The sequence below is a fragment of the Alosa sapidissima genome, chromosome 1, assembly GCF_018492685.1.
Source record: "Alosa sapidissima isolate fAloSap1 chromosome 1, fAloSap1.pri, whole genome shotgun sequence".
NCBI lineage: Eukaryota > Metazoa > Chordata > Actinopteri > Clupeiformes > Clupeidae > Alosa > Alosa sapidissima.
In genome coordinates this window covers 20,341,340-20,360,914 of record NC_055957.1, presented here as the reverse complement: position 1 = coordinate 20,360,914, position 19,575 = coordinate 20,341,340, and the positions used below count along the sequence as shown (strand labels likewise).

Below are 19,575 nucleotides of genomic sequence, written 5' to 3'. Positions count from 1 at the left end.
TTGTTTCTCAAACTTTTTCAGACCAAGGACCACTTAACCAATTACAGTAAAAAAAAATCACGGACCATCTAGTTAAAAACAGTAGACCTACTCCAACAGTAAATTACACAATAGGTCTACTAACTGAACCACCTTGCTTATTGTCTTTGCACCTTGCTTATTGTGTCAGAGGATTCATTTCATTTAAAGTGGCGTAGCTTCCATAGGCAGTGTTGCAGAACTGTTTGGATTTACATACAAGTTGGTTCAATATTGCAAACAACTGATCTATATTATATTTTACCACGTCTGCTCGCGGACCACTTGGAATAGCTTGCGGATCACCAGTGGTCCCCGGACCACACTTTGAGAAACACTGATGTAACCAACAAGCAATCAGTAAATGAGCTCAGCAAAGCAATCTGCTGCCATCTAGTGGTCGAACTCCAGCTGAACCTCTTATCTAAAGGTCATTTGAATTTTTTTACATGAAAATGTGTTTGCCTTTGAAGGTAATTTATTTTCTGCCAAACATAACTGTTTTACTCATTATATGAAGTGACTACACACTCTGCCTTTACCTCAGTCGCCTATGCAAACATCTAGATAGTCTGCTCCTGATCCAGTAAAATACTTCCTTGCGAAACATCAGACTGAAGAGGGGATATTTTGATAAATATGATCACAAATAATATTAACCCAGACCTGTAATGTATATTAGCTGGGTTTAATGAGGTTTTGCAGCCATTATCTATTTACCAACACAAGCTCTGGGAAACCAAATGGATCTGCTCTGATGAACAACTGTACTCTGCACTATTTACCCCATACACCCACCTCTATTATTTTAGCTGACCCTTTAATCCAGAGCAACCTTCAAATGAACATTCATATTCAAGTAGTGTAAAGAAGACCACAGAGTAAGAATAAATTCTACACAGATTTTTCACCAGTGCACTTTTGGATCTCAGGTTTTTACTTTTCATCAATTCACCTTAGATCGGTTGTCTATTTTGCTGTATACAATAAAGCTAGATTTGTGCTGATATTTGCACTTTGAAATTGATAGAGGACTTGTATGTCCCAATCATCGTAGCATTTCAAATCAAGCTTAAAGAATACAGCAAAGACACAGTTGTGTTCTAGCTTATGCCTACTGCTCTGATTTAATTCCATTTCAATCTCAACAATAGGCCGATTTATTTGAACTATCGTTCTGCTGTGCCCTTGTGTTACTTTTCTAAACATTTTGCACTTAATTCGACCTTTTTGCACTACTGCAACAAATCAAATGAACAAATCAACTGTTTAGCCACTCTGTGGTTATATTTTAACGAGTATAGCTAAAGAACATATCCTCACACCCCAATACTCTGTGTAGGCTAGGCTTAGTGGTCCGCGACCCACTTGTGGTCCGTGAGGACATTGCTGGTGGTCCCTAACTATTCCGTAATGTAGAATGAGGAAATCAGCATTTTTATTCACTGGTGGTCCTGGGGTGTAATTAGTCAGAATGGTGGTCCCTGGTTCACAGTCAGTTGATAACCCCTGCTATAGGCCTAACTCACAGACAGTCCTTAAACCATAATCAGGCACCAATCCATTACTTCAATGTATACAGAGAAAGTGATATTATAGCATATCTTGAACAGGAAATAAGATCATGTCTCCTTACCATGCTCACGTAGATACTCCACCATGCTTCGGACCACCAGGGGCACTCCATCCTCCACCAAGCCCAGCTCCTTCAGTTCTAAGAGGGACACACCAAACACCCTTCTCCCCACTGGGGCAGTGGGTCTGGGCTTCACCATAGGCAGCTGGACCATCTTCTTCATGTCCTCCTTTATCTGCACAGCTGCTTTGTTGTGCTTTCGGGAACACAAAAAAGAGGAGGTCAGTTGTCCAACCACAGGTACTGCCATGACTGGCTGAAACATAGTCCATCTGTTAATGATAATGCATACAGCGGACCAGTGGGTCACTACCAGGCTCGCCGTGTTCCTACGACAGATATAGGCTATCTGTTACCACGGTTGCCGTGCACCTGTATCTAGGGGGTGTGTGCAGCAAGCTATGGCAGCAAGTGAGGAATGCACCGGAAGCAACAGACGGTGATGGCAGCGCAGCGGGCTCAGACGAGAGGCCGATAAAAATATGGACTGAGCTAGCGTTGATCAACTCTAAGCTTTAACGTTAACGTTAGTCTACTGGGAAATGCCGAGGGTAACCTCGGTGTCCATGTGCAGGTTGGAAGGGCGAACCTAACCGTGGCCCGTTTCAAACGCCGTTAATTGGGCTATAATAAACCCGAACACGTTCTCTAAATTCAACAGAGTTTAATTTTAACGCAAACGCTCACTCACCATTTTCACGCTCACTCGCCATTTCTGCTGCATAGATTTACTAATTCTGGCCAGCGTTCGTCGTTTTTTAGGAACTTGCCAGCGGGGCATCTCGGCAGTTTTCAGTTCGGATTACAACACAAAATGCATACAATACTTAAATATTAGCCTACATATATTGTGTGGATCATTTAAGGTTTAGACAAAACTACGCTGACTGTAATTAGCTAGAAGGCCTATTGATTCACGTGCACCTCTGTTGTTGTCAGCTGTCAAGATTACCTGTATCTATGGAAACGGTGAGGCCGGGGATGCTCTGCGGTCATATGTTTTTGACAGTTCGTGGCCTTCAGTCAATGCTGGTGGCATAGGCCTACCAAAACTCTTTGTGGCTCTCTGGACCCCCCCTAGCCTATGCAATGATAAAAAAAAATAACAACCCCGTTTTCCGAAATCCAGTCTAGGCTATGGCCAATTTTAAATAATCCAGTCTACAGTAGGCCTAGGCTAGGCTATGGTCAATTTTAGGCTAAATAAGACCTGCCTGAACAACCTACCCGATTAATCAATTATAGTTGTTTGGCAATAATTGTTGTAATCACTTTAATAGACCAATTTCACAGTGTCCAGGTGTCCGGCCTCATTTATGTTAGGGCTACCTTAATTGGCAGGGTAAAACGTCTTCCTGTTTCTGTCTTTCCTGTGGACTTTTCTTTTGTTGTCTAGGCCAGTGGTTTTCAAAGTGGGGGGGGGGGGGGGGGGCAGGGGGGCCTCAGCAAGTTGGAAGGAAAAATTAAAGCAACAAATAAATACATTTGAAAAATGTAAAATATACCTATTACTATTGGGTTGTTATACAATGCCATTATAATAATTTGTCGCATATCTGAACATTATATTTTCCATGATAATGACTGGGAGTAATAGTAAAGTGATAGCTCTCTAGCAGAAAGCCCCAAATGCAATTTCTACACACTGCTCCATCGCGAAGTGCTTGTGGCTAAAATAATTATTAGGATTAGCTATGTATTTTTACATTTTCCGTAGTATTGTCGATGGGTTTAATAACACATCAAGGGGGTCCTTGGCCAGAACCTAGTAGTATTTGGGGGGCCTTGTCGTGGAAAAGTTTGGGAACCCCTGGTCTAGGCTATGGGACAGTGCTCTTCCACAGGAAGTTGATTTAGGCTACACAGCGGCCCCATCTTGTGAAATGGGCTAATAGGCCTAGTTGTGGCAACTGTTGATCTATTTCCAAGGTTTTTGTACTGAGGGTCAATGCCATCACCTCACCACATTTCCACATTGACCCTGCTAACATGCCACATACAGTAACAGATCTGTGGAATTAGACCTAGCCTACCATCCACCAGCTGCTCACTAGACCTAGGCTACTACCCAGGCCATGACCCATAGGCTACACCTATTTTCATCCAGCTTCCATACATCACTTGAACCCTTGCATTCACAGAAAAGGTCGTAGACCTATTATGTTATGTCAGTAAGTTACTCAAACCCTCCAGATCCCTCAAAAAACAGGTGATCAGTAACTGACTTGATTCATTAACTGCTCTTCTGGCTGGCACTTTGATAACAACTACACACCAATGCACTTAACATTGTCCGTGTCCCTTTAAATCCATGCCAAAGCAACTGTAACGTAAACTATGCTACCTGTTGGCCAGCTGTCTTTAACAGAGAGACACTTGGCCAAATTGGATCAGTCCTCATCCCTAAGGAAAGAAGAGCTTGATTCACTAGCAGGATGACAGAGCAGACATAGTGACTCTTACAACCCTTGCCCACTATAGCACCAGTCTGGAGTTGCCCGGCTTTTCCCCGGCTGAGAATTCATGGTGGCATGCCAGCACAATGGCGAAATTCTTTTTGGAGTCCTGTTAGTTGCCTTCTCTCAGAAATGCAGCAGTCATTAGTGTGTCTCACTTAACAGCCTTCCACATCTAGTCTGCCATTGTTTTTAAAAGCTGTATACAGTAAATGCTCACAGTACTTCTCACAAATTCATACAGTCTGGGGCAGCATTTCATTGTGAATACCAGTGCTCTGTGTGAACCCCAAACCAGATTTAAAGATAATCCAGGAAACTACCCCAGTGGCCCTGATGGGATTGGAATAGTGGCAATGGCCAAACATGTCTTGAGCAAACATCCATTGCTGAAGTAAACTTCCCAGATGGCACTTAAGATGGCTCAGGCAGGGCTCGGAGAGGACAAAGATGCTCTGTGCCGCAGGCCTCTGTCTCTACTGTGTGCTCTGTCTGATACTTAAATAAATAAAACTCATGACAGAAAGAGGGCACCATCAACTCTTCTTTAGACTTTAGCCTTTTGATTGAGGGAATGCTACGCTTGGCTGACCATCCAACAGTAGCTATGAGGAAGAAATCATTGCCAGAAATGTGTCTTGTTAGCATTGCTCTAGTGTTGGCAGTGTTGGCATGACAACACAATATCTGACAGATTGAGCAGATGAACTTTGCTTTTGTTTTTCAGGTAACTGGACAAGTAACAGTAATATGATTATAATAACTGTACAAATGTGTAAATGTTGTACTTGGCTAAATATTGTAATTATTAGTTGTTAAAGTTAACTTATTTAAAAGTACATTTAAAGCAACTTGGGTTTAAGTGCCTTGCTCAAGGGCACATTGGTGGAAGCCGGGAATTGAACCCAACTTTTCAGGCTACATGCTAGCCCAGCTCCTTAACAACTTTACCACCGCCCCATCTTATTTTATTGCTTTATTGCTTGATTATGGCTCAATAGCACGACTTGTGAAATATTCGAAACACATCATGCTTGTAACAACATTACATTCAACTGAACATTAAGCAATGAGGCATTGTAGATTAATGGAACCCTGAACTGTACTCCTGTATGCACAATGGTATCCAGTGCAGATGTAAGAAAGATAAGCTTGTCTGAGCTATGTTACCCATAACTGTAAGTCTGTGTAAGCAGATGTCCCTTAAATCCGCCCCTGTCACACACACACTCTATGTACATTTCCCTACTCAGGTTCAAAATGCTTACGTACGTGCACACATACACACACACACACACACACACACACACACACACACACAAACACACAGATCCCCCACTACTCAGGTTTATCTGTGACCTAATACAGGGGATAAGTGGGCCATTCACCCTCTAAGCCATATGTCTCACATCTCTTATCTTGCAAATGTTGTTTAAATTTACATTTATTCATCTTAGCTATTTACAAATACACCCAAACACAGAGCAAAATATGCCATTTCTCAGCCACTCATTTTCTGCAGTAATAACGTAGCCTGTGTCCCCGTTTCACTAACATGTATCTCACTGTATTCATCTGAGCTCAGTGTAATTCTTGGTAGTGGGCAGCTCATTGTTGTCTTCTCATGGGGAAGTTGGTGATTAGCCCATACGCCCCCCCCCCCCCCCCCCCCCACACACACACACACACAACACCCCCTACACCTCAACACTACATCAACACCCCCCACCCCACCCCCCAACTCACTGTCATGCTGTGAGTCCTCACTCTCGTGCCACTGAGGGGATATTACACTAACGTGACGACACACTGTTTCCCTAGTTTACAACAGCTAGACAAATCCTTGCAATAGAATAGTACCTAAAACTGTTGGAGGCCACTATCCCTGTTGGAGGCCACTATCCCAAAGTGGTTGTGGGTACAGTTTATATTTATTCATGTGTTCAGTGCAGATTTGAATAAACAAAACCAGCAACTGTACAAATGTATGTTCTCCCACTTCTAAAATGTACTGCGCCTGAACGCTTTCTCTGTTCCTCGGAACCCAAAAGTCTCTGTGTACATGAGTCTCTTTCTTCTTCCTTTTGCCGGCATCCCATGCCCCGATCTTGTTCCTGACAAGCCGTAGCATGCTCTTGTTCTCTCCCCCTCCTCCCCTTGATCTCATTGTGGGTGGCCTGAGAGCAATTGGTGGAAAGTCAGGGCAGCATGAAGACCTTTTCACAACAGCTGCAACACAGAGAGCTACACATGTGCCTGCTTCACTCCCATTCTCAGATATAAGCCCCCTACATTTCATTGCCATTCCAAATGAAAGTGTTTAAAAATCATCAGTGGTAAATATTGCTATGGAACTGCCATGTATAAAAAGGTAATCTTCATGAGTGTTCCCAAATACAAAAAACACATCTAAACTAGTCAGTTGACTAGAAACACACCAGCTCTCTCAACACCAGCTGTCCCCCACAAGTGTAGAGATATTTGTCTTTTAAATGTCGAATGGTCACTTATGAACTGGTCAAGTGAAATGAAAAGGAAATAGGTGTTATGGTACAACACTTGGTGCAGGGTATGTTTGGCAAATGCCTATTGCTAGTCAGTAACTTCTTTGGGAAAGAGATACTGGAAAAAGTTTTTCCACCCTAAAAGTTTTTCCCTTTTTGTTATCATCAGGTCCTTAGTCAACATTTAATCCCTGTTCTGCTGTTCCACCATAGCTCTGAGATGACGGACATGGAAAAGATTTTACACCAGTTCCAGGAGAATGAGGTAGCCTTGTAAGGGCTGAGAGCTGAGCGACAACCAAAAATGACCACTATGAGCATACTGCCAACACTAACACACACACACACACACACACTGAGGAAAACATGTATGACCACTATGAGCATACTGCCAACACTAACACACACACACTGAGGAAAACATGTATGCATAAGCATAGCAGTTGTAGGACAGAGGCCTATTTTCACTCTTACTGTCTCTCTTGTCTTTCTCGCTCCTCTAAGTTTTGCCTGTGTAGAGAGCTCCATCCCTGACGGGCCTGGTGTGTGTGTTGTGTGTGCCCGGCCGGCTCTTTTATGTACTTACACAGATGGTGAGTGCTCCGGCCCCCATTCTCCTTCTCCCCCCAGATTTAAAAGCCGGAAAGAACGTGATGAATCCCCTAAGAAATCCCCCACCCTTCTTCTTCACTTAGATTCCTGAGAGTTGTAAAAAGGTCCATGGACTAAAGGAGTCCCTTCACCGCCCCAAAATGCCATCCGAAAAGGGCTGCGGATACTCCTGAGAAAGTTTTCTGAAGAGTTTCAGTGGGGCTGAGCAAGAGTTTCCCCGAGTTGGACTCCTTTTTTGTGCTCCCCCTCTCTCTTTTTTTCTCCTACTCCCTTCTCTCTCCCTCCCTGACTACCCCTACACACAGATTAGTGTCTCCTCCAGTGCTGAAATCTGAGCCCTGCTCTTCCATTGGCTGGTGCCTCAAGCCATGTGACCAGCAGGCTGGAACTTTGAAAGTGTCTCACCACAGGAGGCTGAGTCAGAGGGAGAATGGCCCTGAGGCAGACGTGGTATGTGTCTGGGCTACAGTATCTCATATCTGTCCAAGATCTTGCCTGTGTACAGATCTTTTTCAAAAATTGGCCTACAATCACGTCATGAGTTGAACTGTATGATTACACTAAATTTCTGATCCACACTTTATAACCATTTCTATCCACAAATGAAATATCCAGTGAAATTAACAAATAGACAGATAGATAGATAGATAGATAGATAGATAGATAGATAGATACTTTATTGATCCTCAAGGGGAAATTCAAGAGTAAAGAATCAAATCAAAAGTAAAGAAAGTTAGTGGACTAAATAAAACTATTCATCCCTATATGCTTGCTATTCCAATGACAAAATCACACTTCAAATCATATGAAAGGAGTTTAATATGACATTGCAGCACTTTCAATATTAATATTCAATACTCTGGATCACACTGATTACAGTAAAAACAGACAATTTTAGAACAGTGAGAAGAGACTATACATAATACCTTAAATATGAGAAATAAAAAACAGACTGAAACACATGATGGCTTCCACAATCCCTGAGGCACTTGTATTAATGGAACAAGAGTGAGCTTAATGAGGTGTGACTGGTTGAATACATCTACAGAAACCAATTCTCTCTCTTTCTTTCTCTCTCTGTGTTGCTCCCTCCATTTCTCTACATTTATTATCCACTACCTCTTATCCAAACCATGTTTTTTTTCTCCCCATGTCTTTTCTATCCCTTCTTCCTCACCCTTCTTCGTCCCCTTTTGCCAGTCTTGCCCTGTAAACTGCCACCATGTCACTCTCTACTGGGCTTTGGGGTGCCGTCGTAGATGACTCTCTTCATGTTGTCCTCCAGCCAGCGGGAGAAGGCAGACGTGCGTGTGAACACCGACGGCTTCTTGTCCCGGATGCAGCCGAATGGGCCGAAACTCACAATACCGTGCACCTCCCAGGCGCTGGTGCCCTCTGGTTGGCACACGAACGGGCCGCCAGAGTCGCCCTGTGGAGCGGGAGCAGGGAGTGCCATGGAAACGATGTAAACAAACAGCTGCATTTGTGGACGCTACAAAATTGTGAAGGCATTTGGGAGGGTGTAGTCATGGTGCAAGGATAAGGGAGGAAGAGAGAAGGAAGGAGTAGGAGGATGTAGAGAAAAAGGAAAGAGAAAATCGCTGGAAGGTTTTAAGAGACGTGGAGAGAAGAGTGACTTGTTGCGGAGGAACATGAAAATGAAGGCAAAGAAGACAAGTGGAGCAAATACCATCAGATTGATGCAACAGATGCCACACACACACACACACACACACACACACACACACAAACACACACACACACACAAACACACACACACACACACACACACACACACACACACACACACAAACACACACACACACACACACACACACACACAAACACACACACACACACACACACACACACACACACACACACACATATTGGTTTTATGCACAATAAAGAAAGAAGCAGGGTCAACACATTTCCACATTTATGGAGATGGGTGGAGGAAGAGATAGAAAAAATGTAACCTTTCCATTATTACATAACATACTATGGCTGTCTGAGCAATTCTACTTTAATTGCTTTGATTAAATCTTTAAAAACAACAGGGAACATGACTTCCCAGGGATAATCCCTTTGTTTCCAAGCTGCTCTGTTAAAGGAGATAAAGTAAACAAATATGTACAGGCAGGAAATAAAGCCGTGGCAGGAAAGGATAATCACAACACTTCCTTTTGTTTTTAACTCTGCCAAAATAACTAACAACATGGTGGTTCATGGCTACATCAAACATTCTCTCATTGTTGATCATGGCATGCATGACTGTTTTCTCAAGGTCAGACTAATTAATAAGCAGCGACACTGCCATTGCCTCTCCAAGGGCTTGTTGCAGGCTGGGACGATGCATTCCTGTTTCTCATTAGTGACCAGTAGTGTGTGAAGCTCTAATTGGGAAACACTCTGTCTGTCAAACCACCATGACAATGATCATTTTATTTCTCGCTTCTGGCAGACAAAAATCGTCAATGCCCCCTCTTATGTAATAGCCCAATTATGAGAGGACTGAAAACTGACCAGTTTACATAATCCAATGTTGCATGACAATGGCCAGTCTTATCTCCCCTCTGCATCCCTTGACTATGGCTGTGGGTATAGCAACTGACTGAAAATGGACTGACATTCCATGGAATACTCTGAGTATACAGTGTATGTGTGTGTGTTTGTGTCAGGGTTGCTTCCTGTTTGCTACCTCAATTGAAATGCGTGAGTGAAATTCAAGAATTGAATTGGAATTTAAGAGCCAGTTTCAATTCAATTCTGGAATTGTGCACAAGCCTGGTTGTGTGTGTGTGTGTGTGTGTGTGTGTGTGTGTGTGTGTGTGTGTGTGTGTGTGTGTGTTTGTGTATTTGTGTGTGTCTGTGTGTGTGTGTATGTTAATTATATAAACCCTAGGTCAATGATGACCAAATGACATTACTTTAGCCCTACCACCCCAACACCCTGGCATATGTCGACTGTGCCCTGCGTTGTTGCCTCCATACCTGGCATGCTGACTTGAGTTCATCTGGCAGCTCGTAACCAGCACAGATCATGGAGGGCCGGACGCTGTCCCACCAGTACTGGGGTTTGCTGCAGGTGGAGAAGGGCACCACAGGCAGGGGGGCCTGGTTCAGCTTGTCAGCCACCACAGGGAATAGATTACCTGGAGGGGATAGGCAAAAGTGTGTGTGTGTATGTTAATTAAAATGTATGTGTGCCTGTGATCTTTGGTACGTTCGTCTAAAAAGCCCATATAAAGCACTTCGAAGCTAATTTACAGTATGGTGATGGAAAACTTGCAGAAATCCCTCTTAAAATATTTTCAGGGAGCAATGTGTTGTTTGTTCTGCCAAAATAGCCTGAACAAGCACAAGCACTCCAAAAAGCTGCCGTCTACATTTATCCACGTCGATGCACAGTGCCAGAACCGCAGATCACGGGCACATAATGTGCCCCTGAGACTAACACAGGAGGGACTGGCACGAAGAAGACTGGCACAGCCGCTTGGGCAATGTCCATGCCGTATTAATGAGGCCAGGTGGCATTTGTGTGCCAAGGGACAGTGGCCTAATTACCACCACACTGAGCCAGATGCCAACCAGAGACCATTTCCCCATTAGAAGGCATGAGATTGACAGGAGTCAAGCTTCAGTCCAGAGATTGGGATGCTCAGTGTGTCTGGATGTTGACAGTGGAGGACATCTCTGTCTGTGCACTATGGATTCTTAAGACTGAAATAGTTTGTTTAATTACCAGGATTTTATTGGAGAGGCTTTCGAACCACGTTATGGGTTGATATCAGTGGAGAAACATGCAGTCATAAATCTGAAATAAAATGCACACTGTGCAATCCATACTGTATATTGTGCATTGCAGGAGAATGTCTTCCAATAAATCCCAGTTGAGCTGGGCCATTAATGTGTACAACAATTACCAGCAAAAAACATGTGTTAACTCTTTAGGGTTTTTAACACATGTCCAAGAGCAATCCTGTTGAACAGTTTGACAAATGTATCGCATCAACTGGAGCTTGCCACTGACCTTTCTCATCACCCCAGCCAGTGACAAAGCATGTCTTGCCAGCGGGCAGTACGAAATCAGGATTGGGCAGGCACACAGGGCTGACCTCTCGTGTCATGTTAACGGGCTTGGCCAAATGCACCAGGGCAATGTCGTTGGTGATGTCGGTGTTGTCCTGGGGGTAGACAAAGCCCTCGTGGGAAACCAGAGCATCCACGGTCACACACTGCTCAGTGGGGCCGTCCAAGCTGGAGTTGATGTGGTGCTTGCCCATGCACATCCGCCAAAAGCCTGGCTTATTGAAGGGCCTGGGTACGGACACAGGGAAGGATACGGTAGTTAGGAGATATTAAAATGGCAGCAGACTAACAGAATGTTAGTAGAAATAGACGACTGCTAAGAAATGAAGGGAGAGGTAGTGCGGATGAAAGGAATATACTGTATATTATATAAATCAAGCCCAGAGTAGAGACCAACGTCAGAGGTGCATATCTGCATTGATGTGTACGCAGAAAATAGACAGAAGGAAAAAAAGAAAGAAAGTAACCGATAGCAGGGAGAATGAAAGAAAGTAACCGATAGCAGGGAGAATGAAACTCACGCCATGATGCAGTGGGCAGCAGTAAGAACCCACTCCTCATGGATGAGGGAGCCTCCGCACACATGCTGATGTGGCAACAGTGCTGCCGATGGAGTCGCCTGGAGGAGACACGCAGTCAGGCAGAGAGAGGGTTCATAACAGGGAAACGTCATAACATGTATCAAACAGAATATAGAATAGACACAGAGACTTCTGGCGCATATCATCACAGATGTAGAGCTGAGATATTATTCAATATAGCAACACACACATACACACACACACACACACACACACACACACACACACACACACACTGGTCTTACCTGCATCGACACTTGCCAAGGCCAGGAGTGTGGTTCAGCCTCAATCCCATTCACCACTCTGGTCACAGACATGTTAGGGCTCACAGCAGGCACTCCACACTTCTCAGGCCATGCTATCAGAGATACAGATGTTACGCACTGATGGAAAATGTTTCATAACATAGCATGTAGTTGTTTTACTAATTGTTGATATCACTACAAACGCAACAAATGATTACAGTAATAGTGGTAAAGCTTATGTATCCTGGATTTTATCATTTGATTCTGCTAGATGGAATGTGAACAGAAGACTTGTGTGGACTGATAACTATTGTCTCAGTATTTGAAGAGAGATGGTAACTGCCAGCTCCTCTGCTTGATGCAGTACTGTTGGCCTAGTTTCAAGCTGTCACTGCTCTGTACATCACAGGTTGTATCGTTGAAGAGAGTTAGCGCTGTCACACAAGCAGCTAAGTGTGGCACAGTTTCTTAAAGTGATGGAGCTGTCTTTCTAGAACACTTGAAATGTGAAGGTTTATTGTACACAAGAAACATGTACGAAACTATGTTATATTTGTGGTACAAGTTTCAGCCAACTTGCCTTGACAGATAAACGTTCTTTTTCTTGTCGCCCATTATACCCATTATACCCTCTATGTGTATCACTCAATCTCTCTTACCTCTTTTTCTATCACTCTATCTCTCTTTTCTTTTTTTCTATCACTCTATCTCTCTTACCTCTTTTCTAGTACTTGCTTATCAATTACCACATTTTCTACCCCCCCCCCCCGCCCCCCCCCCCGAGATACATACACTCTCCTCCTTTTCCTCTATCACTTCACCCCCCCATTCCCGTCACTCTCACTCTGAGACTGTGCCATGGAACAGATGGCCTGAGCTGGACCTGCTGTTCTGATTTGACAAGTGTGCCAGAGTGTTTTACAGTTTGGGGAGACAGGCAGCAGCTCACAGGCTCTAATGAGGGGTGTGTTGTGCTCTGAGATCTCTATGTGCTGCCACTAGCTATATCGGATCTTTATTTTGGACAGTCCTACAGTATGTTCTACTGTCCTGTGTTCAAAGCATTTACAACCTGATCATGCTTGTGCTGCCACTAGCTATATCGGATCTTTATTTTGGACAGTCCTACAGTATGTTCTACTGTCCTGTGTTCAAAGCATTTACAACCTGATCATGCTTGTACTGTTACATCACATTATCTTACATCACAATCTGGGTCTTCCACAACCTGAACGTCATGTCTGTGTGCATAAAGGTTCGCCACCGTTTGTAAACTCACTAATGACAATGTCGTCCCAAGGGTTAGGTGGAGGTGGAGGCAAGGTGGGGATGATGGCAGGATCGGTGGTCCAGTATCCACGGAAACCCTTCTCTTGGGTATCACCATTGGTGAAGAAACGGACTATTGCCGTGTCTCCAGTAACCGTGGTTGTGGATGGTGGTGCAAAGCCACAGTGTTTACCTGATGGAGGAGACAGATGCAGATGTATAGATTAGTAGGCCATTTGGAAGGGACCTTCATGACCAAAGTATTTTGAATGGATGAAGAGGTTAATTTGTTTGAGCTCAAAACAGAGGTTTTCACTTACTAAAATATACAATAGGTTATTCATGCATCCATAAACAGTACACATTTCACAACAATATGGAACATACAGCACATTGCAGATTAAAAGCTGCAGCATTACCAATGGATTTCCCATCTGCGCTGAAGATCTCTACATAGTCCACACATTGGCCAAGCTGACTGACGCCCTGCACTTCAAAGTGGGTGAAGGTGATGTGGACGGACTTGGCCGCGGGGATGGAGATCCGCCAGGTGCACACACTTCGGTTATGGTAGTCGCCGCTGGGCCAGTTTGGAGACTTCAGCTCCCCTTGCTGAGTACTGAAGTGACCTCCACATCCAACCAGACCTGAGAGGTGGTGAAGAGAAGGCAACAGATGTATGGATTGATAGATGTATACAATATGATAGATAGAACACCCTGTATTAAACGAGAGCTTGTTTACATGCATGGTTTATGTCAGTATTCTGTGGTACATCCCTTAATACTGTAATTTCACAACTATTATCCGCGGCTTACACATTGATTTTGCAAAATTTCTTCAGCTATGAGGTTAATACACGGGGGCAGTTAATATGGTATTAATGTGGTGTTGTTTCTTTTAACTTGCATAAAACACTGTCCTGCGGCTCATACACAATGCGGCTAATACACAAGAAATTAATGTATGTAATTATAGATAGAAGGCCAAAAGGGAGTGTCAGACTCACTCTCCACTTGGTTGGGATCCACCACTTCGTAGTGGGCCATGAAGCCAGTGTCCACAATCCGGTTATTTGAGGAGAAGGTCACATTCAGGGTCTCACCCACAGTGACTATAGCCCGAGGAACAGTTCCAATGCCACAATGGTTGCCTGGGAAAGAAATACATTTATTTCCTTTAGTGCACCACAATGACAGTGACATTTTGTAGACTTTTAATAATTATACTTTTTAGTTAGATGTGGTATGCAAATAGAAAAATCAAACCTCACACTATTTCTACAAAATATTCTATCTTGGTTTCATAAAAGTTATTTTTTACATAGGCAGTGTTGGAAATATACAAGAAAACATTTCAATGATCACTTAATTGTACTGGTAGTGCTCAGAAGTTATCATAAAAATGGAAATTCTGTGAAAAATGTCTTGTTTCTTCTAGGCTCTGCAATTGGAAATGGCAAACTCATCAGGAAGAACGCAAAGAGAATGCTAGCCATTGTTCGACAGCGATGTTGGACACATAGCACTTCCACTTGCGGGCGCGCGCACACACACACACACACACACACACACACACACACACACACACACACACACACACACACACACACACACACACACAGCCACATACCCATTGAGCCCAGCTGGTCACTGAGGGTGACTTTGTCATTCATGCACAGTAGGCTCTCCTCCAGGGAGAAGTTGGCGAAGCGCAGGTGGATGAGTTTGCCAGCGGGGGCTCGGATGTGCCACTGGCACTGGGCACCGCTGCCATAGTTATCAGGATGATTCATGGTGGCCAGGGTGCCACTCGTGCTGTTCAGGTACTTGGCCCCACCACAGCCAGAGGCTGTGGAGAGAAGGGAGATAGAGAAATGGATGAAGAGAGAGAGAGAGAGAGAGAGAGAGAGAGAGAGAGAGAGAGAGAGAGAGATAACAGGAGAGAAAGCACACGGAAAGTGTGACAGAGGCAAACAGAAATGGGGTAATAAACATGTACACAATGTTTATGTGGGGTCAGATAAATAGCTATATAGCTAAAAATAGCTGAAAGAGGGCAAAAAGTTTACCCCAAACCATAAAGCCAGATGGGCATTTTAATAACCTTAAGTGTCCTTTTTTGTCCTTTGGTGGGTGTGTGTGTATGTGCGTGTGTGTGTGTGTGTGTGTGTGTGTGTGTGTGTGTGTGTGTGTGTGTGTGTGTGTGTGTATGGGTGTATGTGTATGTGTGTGTGAGTATGAGTGGGTGGGTGTGCTTGTGTGTGCACATGTTTGCCAGTGCATTATTGTAGCTGAACTCACTGTTCTCCTCATAGATCTTCCTGCGGATGACATTCTCCATCCAGGGGATGTAGGCTGAGGCGCGGGTGAACACACTCGGCTTCTTGTCCATAATGCAACCGATGGGCCCGAAGCTGGTGATCCCGTGAACTTCCCAAGGGGCCGTGGGGCTGTCCTGGCAAACCAGGGGTCCACCAGAGTCTCCCTGCAATGCAGGTTAAGAGATTGCTCAAAACTTCTTAAAAAAAAAAAAAACTATTCTCCTGCACTACGCAATGTTTCAACCTTGGGCTGATCCCGTGGGGAGTGTGGGAGAGCAGCTTAATCAGCAGGGGGAAGAGAAACTGATGGAGAGAGGCGTTTTCCTCAAGGACTCGCCTTGGGCAGCCCGTTCTCCAGCACCTACCCCAGCGTGTGCAATGATTTTCAATGTCACGCTCTAGCACAGTGAAAAATGCTCCTGAAGAGTGAAAGCACCACGCTCTTTTGAATGCCAGGGGCAAAGACATGAGCCATGGGGGTGAGAAGGCTGGCATACCTGGCACACAGACTTGAGCTCGTCAGGTTTGGTGTAGCCACAGCAGATCATGGAGGGCTTCACCTGGAACCACCAGTAGTCCATGCGCTTGCAGGTCTCATAGGGAACCACAGGTAGAGCCACCTGGTTGAGCGTCTCTGATGGCTTGGCCGTCGCAGGGTTGCCTGGGAGTGTGAAGGGCACAGAATTAGGTGATGGGGCTGATGGGAACACTTCATGAGACCCCAAGGGGAGTTCAAATGATTTTGGGCCATTCTCATCAAATAACACTCACAATGAAAAAAGTTTTTCTTGACAAGCTACGGTGGAATGGTCATGATGACCTTCTCTCCTTTACAAACAGCAGAGGGCGCTCTGACTTCATTTCTCTTGAACACATCAAGGCTACTACTGAAAGCCCTGTTGAGATGACCACTACACACGCTCCTGTTTCCAGCACCTACATAGCTCACCAATGGCCAATAAAAACAATGACTGGTCTGACATTCACTGACTGGCCTCTAGTGCCTCTCTATTTCACTGGGCACACATGAATAGAGACCAAGCACAGAACAGCAGCAGAGATTTCCTGGAAGTGAGCAGAGACAGATGGATCCCAACGAACACCCCCTGGAGCATTTATGTTTGGGAAGAGGGCCTCGCTTCACAGAGCCCAGACAGCAGGGCTTCTTAATTACATGGCCTCAGGCCCCTTCCCTACGGGTCCGTGTGACAACAGAGGTTTGTTTTTCCATCCTTCTACGCAGGCTCTCCGCATCTACCTGCCTCTCCTCCTGTCTGCCTCACTGTCTCAGATAAGGACAACACAGTTTGTGTTGTTTCCTTTTTTTATTTGTTGCGCAATATGTGTTGAAATAAATAACACAACTTGCGTTGAAAACAACACATCTTGAGTTGTTTTTTTAACACATCTCTGTGTCCAGATAGGGACACATTCGTTTTAACAGTGTAGGATTTCACTTAGACAATATTACCTCTGCTACTCGGAATCTGGGTTCAGTAGCTCTCAGAGACACACTACAGAGTTGGTATAATGTATTTAGAGAGGCAGTACAGGGTGATTGGTCACTAACCCTTCTCATCGCCCCAGCCGCTGGCGTAGCACTTCTTGGCCGCGGGCAGAACCTCCTCCAGGGAGGGCAAGCATGCGAAGTCGATTTGGACAGTCGGAGTGACCTCGCCATCCAGCCGCATCAGGGCCACGTCGAACTCCACGGTGGGCACGTCCGGGTACTTGAAGCCCTCGTGTCGGTAGATGCCCTGAACGCCCAAACAAAGCTCGCTCGGTTCTTCAAGGGTGAGGTTGTGTTTGCCCATGCATATGCGCCAGCGCTGAAGCTCATCCGCATACCTGCAATGAGAGACACATACTATAGACACACATACACAATGTACTGTCATTTCATAATAATATTTATATAAATGATGTCACCTAAGTATATGTATATTTGTATCATATCAGTTTTATGTTTGACATTTCATTTACGTTATACGCATGATATCAAATATCAAGATAAAAAAATAGTCCGACCAAAATAACAATCATATAGCCTACATACATATGCTATCATACACCCACATCCAACACACTCCAGGCCATCACTATCCCTATCACCCTGTAGTGTGTGGAAGGTCCATCTCAGCAGTGTGTCTGTGTGCTGTGCCGTTTCTTTAAAAAGGCTCATTCCCATGCAGGTGTGTCCATTATGCCCCTGCCTGAAATGAGCCCAGGCTTGCATACAGGCCCAGCCACTGGCAGCCCAATACAATCAAGCTGCCTGTCAGAAATATGGAAATGGGCCTCTGCCCGAGATGACAGGACACATTTTTTAACTCGACTCAAAGTCTTCCCGTATGACAGGAACAAAAAAGGCAGACATTTTTTTCTGTCTCCTGTTTGAAGGGAGTATAGCAAAAAGGGGCGGCGTGTTAAAGATGGGAGACATTTCCTCCTGGTGCATTTTGGGAAGCATCTCCTTATAAACATGCTCGATAGATACTCTGCTGGAAGATCACAGAGAGCAGACATATTGATGCTGTCACAGAGAGCTGTAGCTCAGTTGGTCTGGAAATGAGCTAGTAGATGTTCACCTTGTGTCAGATTTCTGACTTTGATGGCATAGACCTGGGGGAAGCATATATTTGATGCGTCAAGGTGCCGGCACAAAATTGCAATCTCTTCTCCTCTCATTTTCAGTGGCATCTGTCATAAAACATCTTTATGTCTCCTTACTGAAAAGGAAAGTATTTTGCTGCTTTTTTTGCACATCGATCTCTAATTCACTGTAATTGTTACTACTGTAGTATAAGAGTAGTGTAGTAATAATGCTGTCCAAAATGTGACAAAAAGACATATTCTCAGAAAAAAAAACCTAGTTTGAAAAGTGCCCGTAACATGAGGGATAACTGAAAAGGCAGACAAGTGGCTTATAAAGCGAGGTGTCACCTGATGAAACAGTGTGCCGCGGTCATGACCCAGTTCTTATGGATCAGAGTTCCTCCGCAGGTGTGGGAGAAACTGGGCTCAGGCCGACTCTCTGGCCAAACCTTTGGGAAGAAATGTGTACATCTTGATTGTAAATCTGCTGTCTGTGAAGTGAATATTTACATATCCTTGGTGCCTGTGAATTATTCTACATTAATAAAATAATGAAAACATAAAATGTGCATTTTAAAGATTTTAAAAAGGCTTACAAACATGCCTTTTTTAAATTTAGTCTATTCATTTGTCACTGTTTTAGACCAAATTAAAAGTGTTTAATATACTTTTCTGAAGCTGGCATTTCGGAAATAACCTGAAACTTATAAATTAAACATATATATTGTCTCATGGTTTTTATATGTGTATAAATCTCATGAGACTGGTGAAACAGTGCCTGATGTGTATCTAGTTTGTGCACCAGGAAAAAAGCACCATTCAGCTGTTTTGAGACATGCTATCCATTTACTGTATCCTGTCATCAGTGCAACAATTATTTTTTCAATTAACAAAACTTAAAACAAACTGCACAGACCACCTTTTTACAGACCATATGCTGGAATGGTTAGCCAAGGAGTGTGGTTGGTTAGCCAAATGCTAATGGTTAGCCAAGGAGTGTGGTTGGTTAGCCAAATGCTAATGGTTAGCCAGAGAATACAGATGTCTTTTCCCCACTATAGTTTCGCCCTTGCATCACAGACTAGGGTTTTTAAGACAATGGAGCTTGTGTCTCCAGTCCAAATCTAAATAACATTAAACAAATCGAATTGCTACAAGGAATGACTCTGCCCGGGGAAGACTCCACTACCCCTAATTTGCAATAAAATGATGGGCAAGCAAACTTTTACCCTTGTGATCACATA

At 44.1% G+C, this 19,575-nt stretch overlaps 2 protein-coding genes across 6 annotated transcripts in view; both read right to left on the bottom strand.

The window, feature by feature from the left end:
• fam13a (family with sequence similarity 13 member A) overlaps positions 1-7,487 on the bottom strand; it is a 60,348-nt gene extending 52,861 nt beyond the window's left edge. Inside the window, exons 1-2 of one of the 4 annotated variants that reach the window (XM_042094119.1) lie at positions 7,201-7,487; positions 1,655-1,850 (exon numbers count right to left, since the gene is read on the bottom strand). In XM_042094119.1, the coding sequence (XP_041950053.1) occupies positions 1,655-1,850; positions 7,201-7,227 (223 nt within the window). In that variant the 5' untranslated portion in view covers positions 7,228-7,487. Of the gene's footprint in view, positions 1-1,654; positions 1,851-2,345; positions 2,532-7,200 lie in introns of those variants that run through there. The other 3 variants (XM_042094118.1, XM_042094120.1, XM_042094121.1) reach the window with 3 other exon arrangements.
• zgc:154142 (uncharacterized protein LOC555481 homolog) overlaps positions 1-19,575 on the bottom strand; it is a 37,451-nt gene that overhangs the window by 2,377 nt on the left and 15,499 nt on the right. The window contains exons 13-25 of one of the 2 annotated variants that reach the window (XR_006032186.1): positions 18,680-18,780; positions 17,307-17,584; positions 16,234-16,397; positions 15,717-15,900; positions 15,046-15,264; positions 14,423-14,566; positions 13,833-14,060; positions 13,424-13,606; positions 12,145-12,257; positions 11,840-11,937; positions 11,260-11,546; positions 10,221-10,381; positions 8,216-8,655 (exon numbers count right to left, since the gene is read on the bottom strand). Coding sequence is in view for 1 of the 2 variants with exons in the window: in XM_042094117.1 (XP_041950051.1) it covers positions 8,452-8,655; positions 10,221-10,381; positions 11,260-11,546; positions 11,840-11,937; positions 12,145-12,257; positions 13,424-13,606; positions 13,833-14,060; positions 14,423-14,566; positions 15,046-15,264; positions 15,717-15,900; positions 16,234-16,397; positions 17,307-17,584; positions 18,680-18,780 (2,364 nt within the window). In the remaining variant the exon portion in view is untranslated. Of the gene's footprint in view, positions 1-8,028; positions 8,656-10,220; positions 10,382-11,259; positions 11,547-11,839; positions 11,938-12,144; positions 12,258-13,423; positions 13,607-13,832; positions 14,061-14,422; positions 14,567-15,045; positions 15,265-15,716; positions 15,901-16,233; positions 16,398-17,306; positions 17,585-18,679; positions 18,781-19,575 lie in introns of those variants that run through there. The other variant, XM_042094117.1, reaches the window with a different exon arrangement.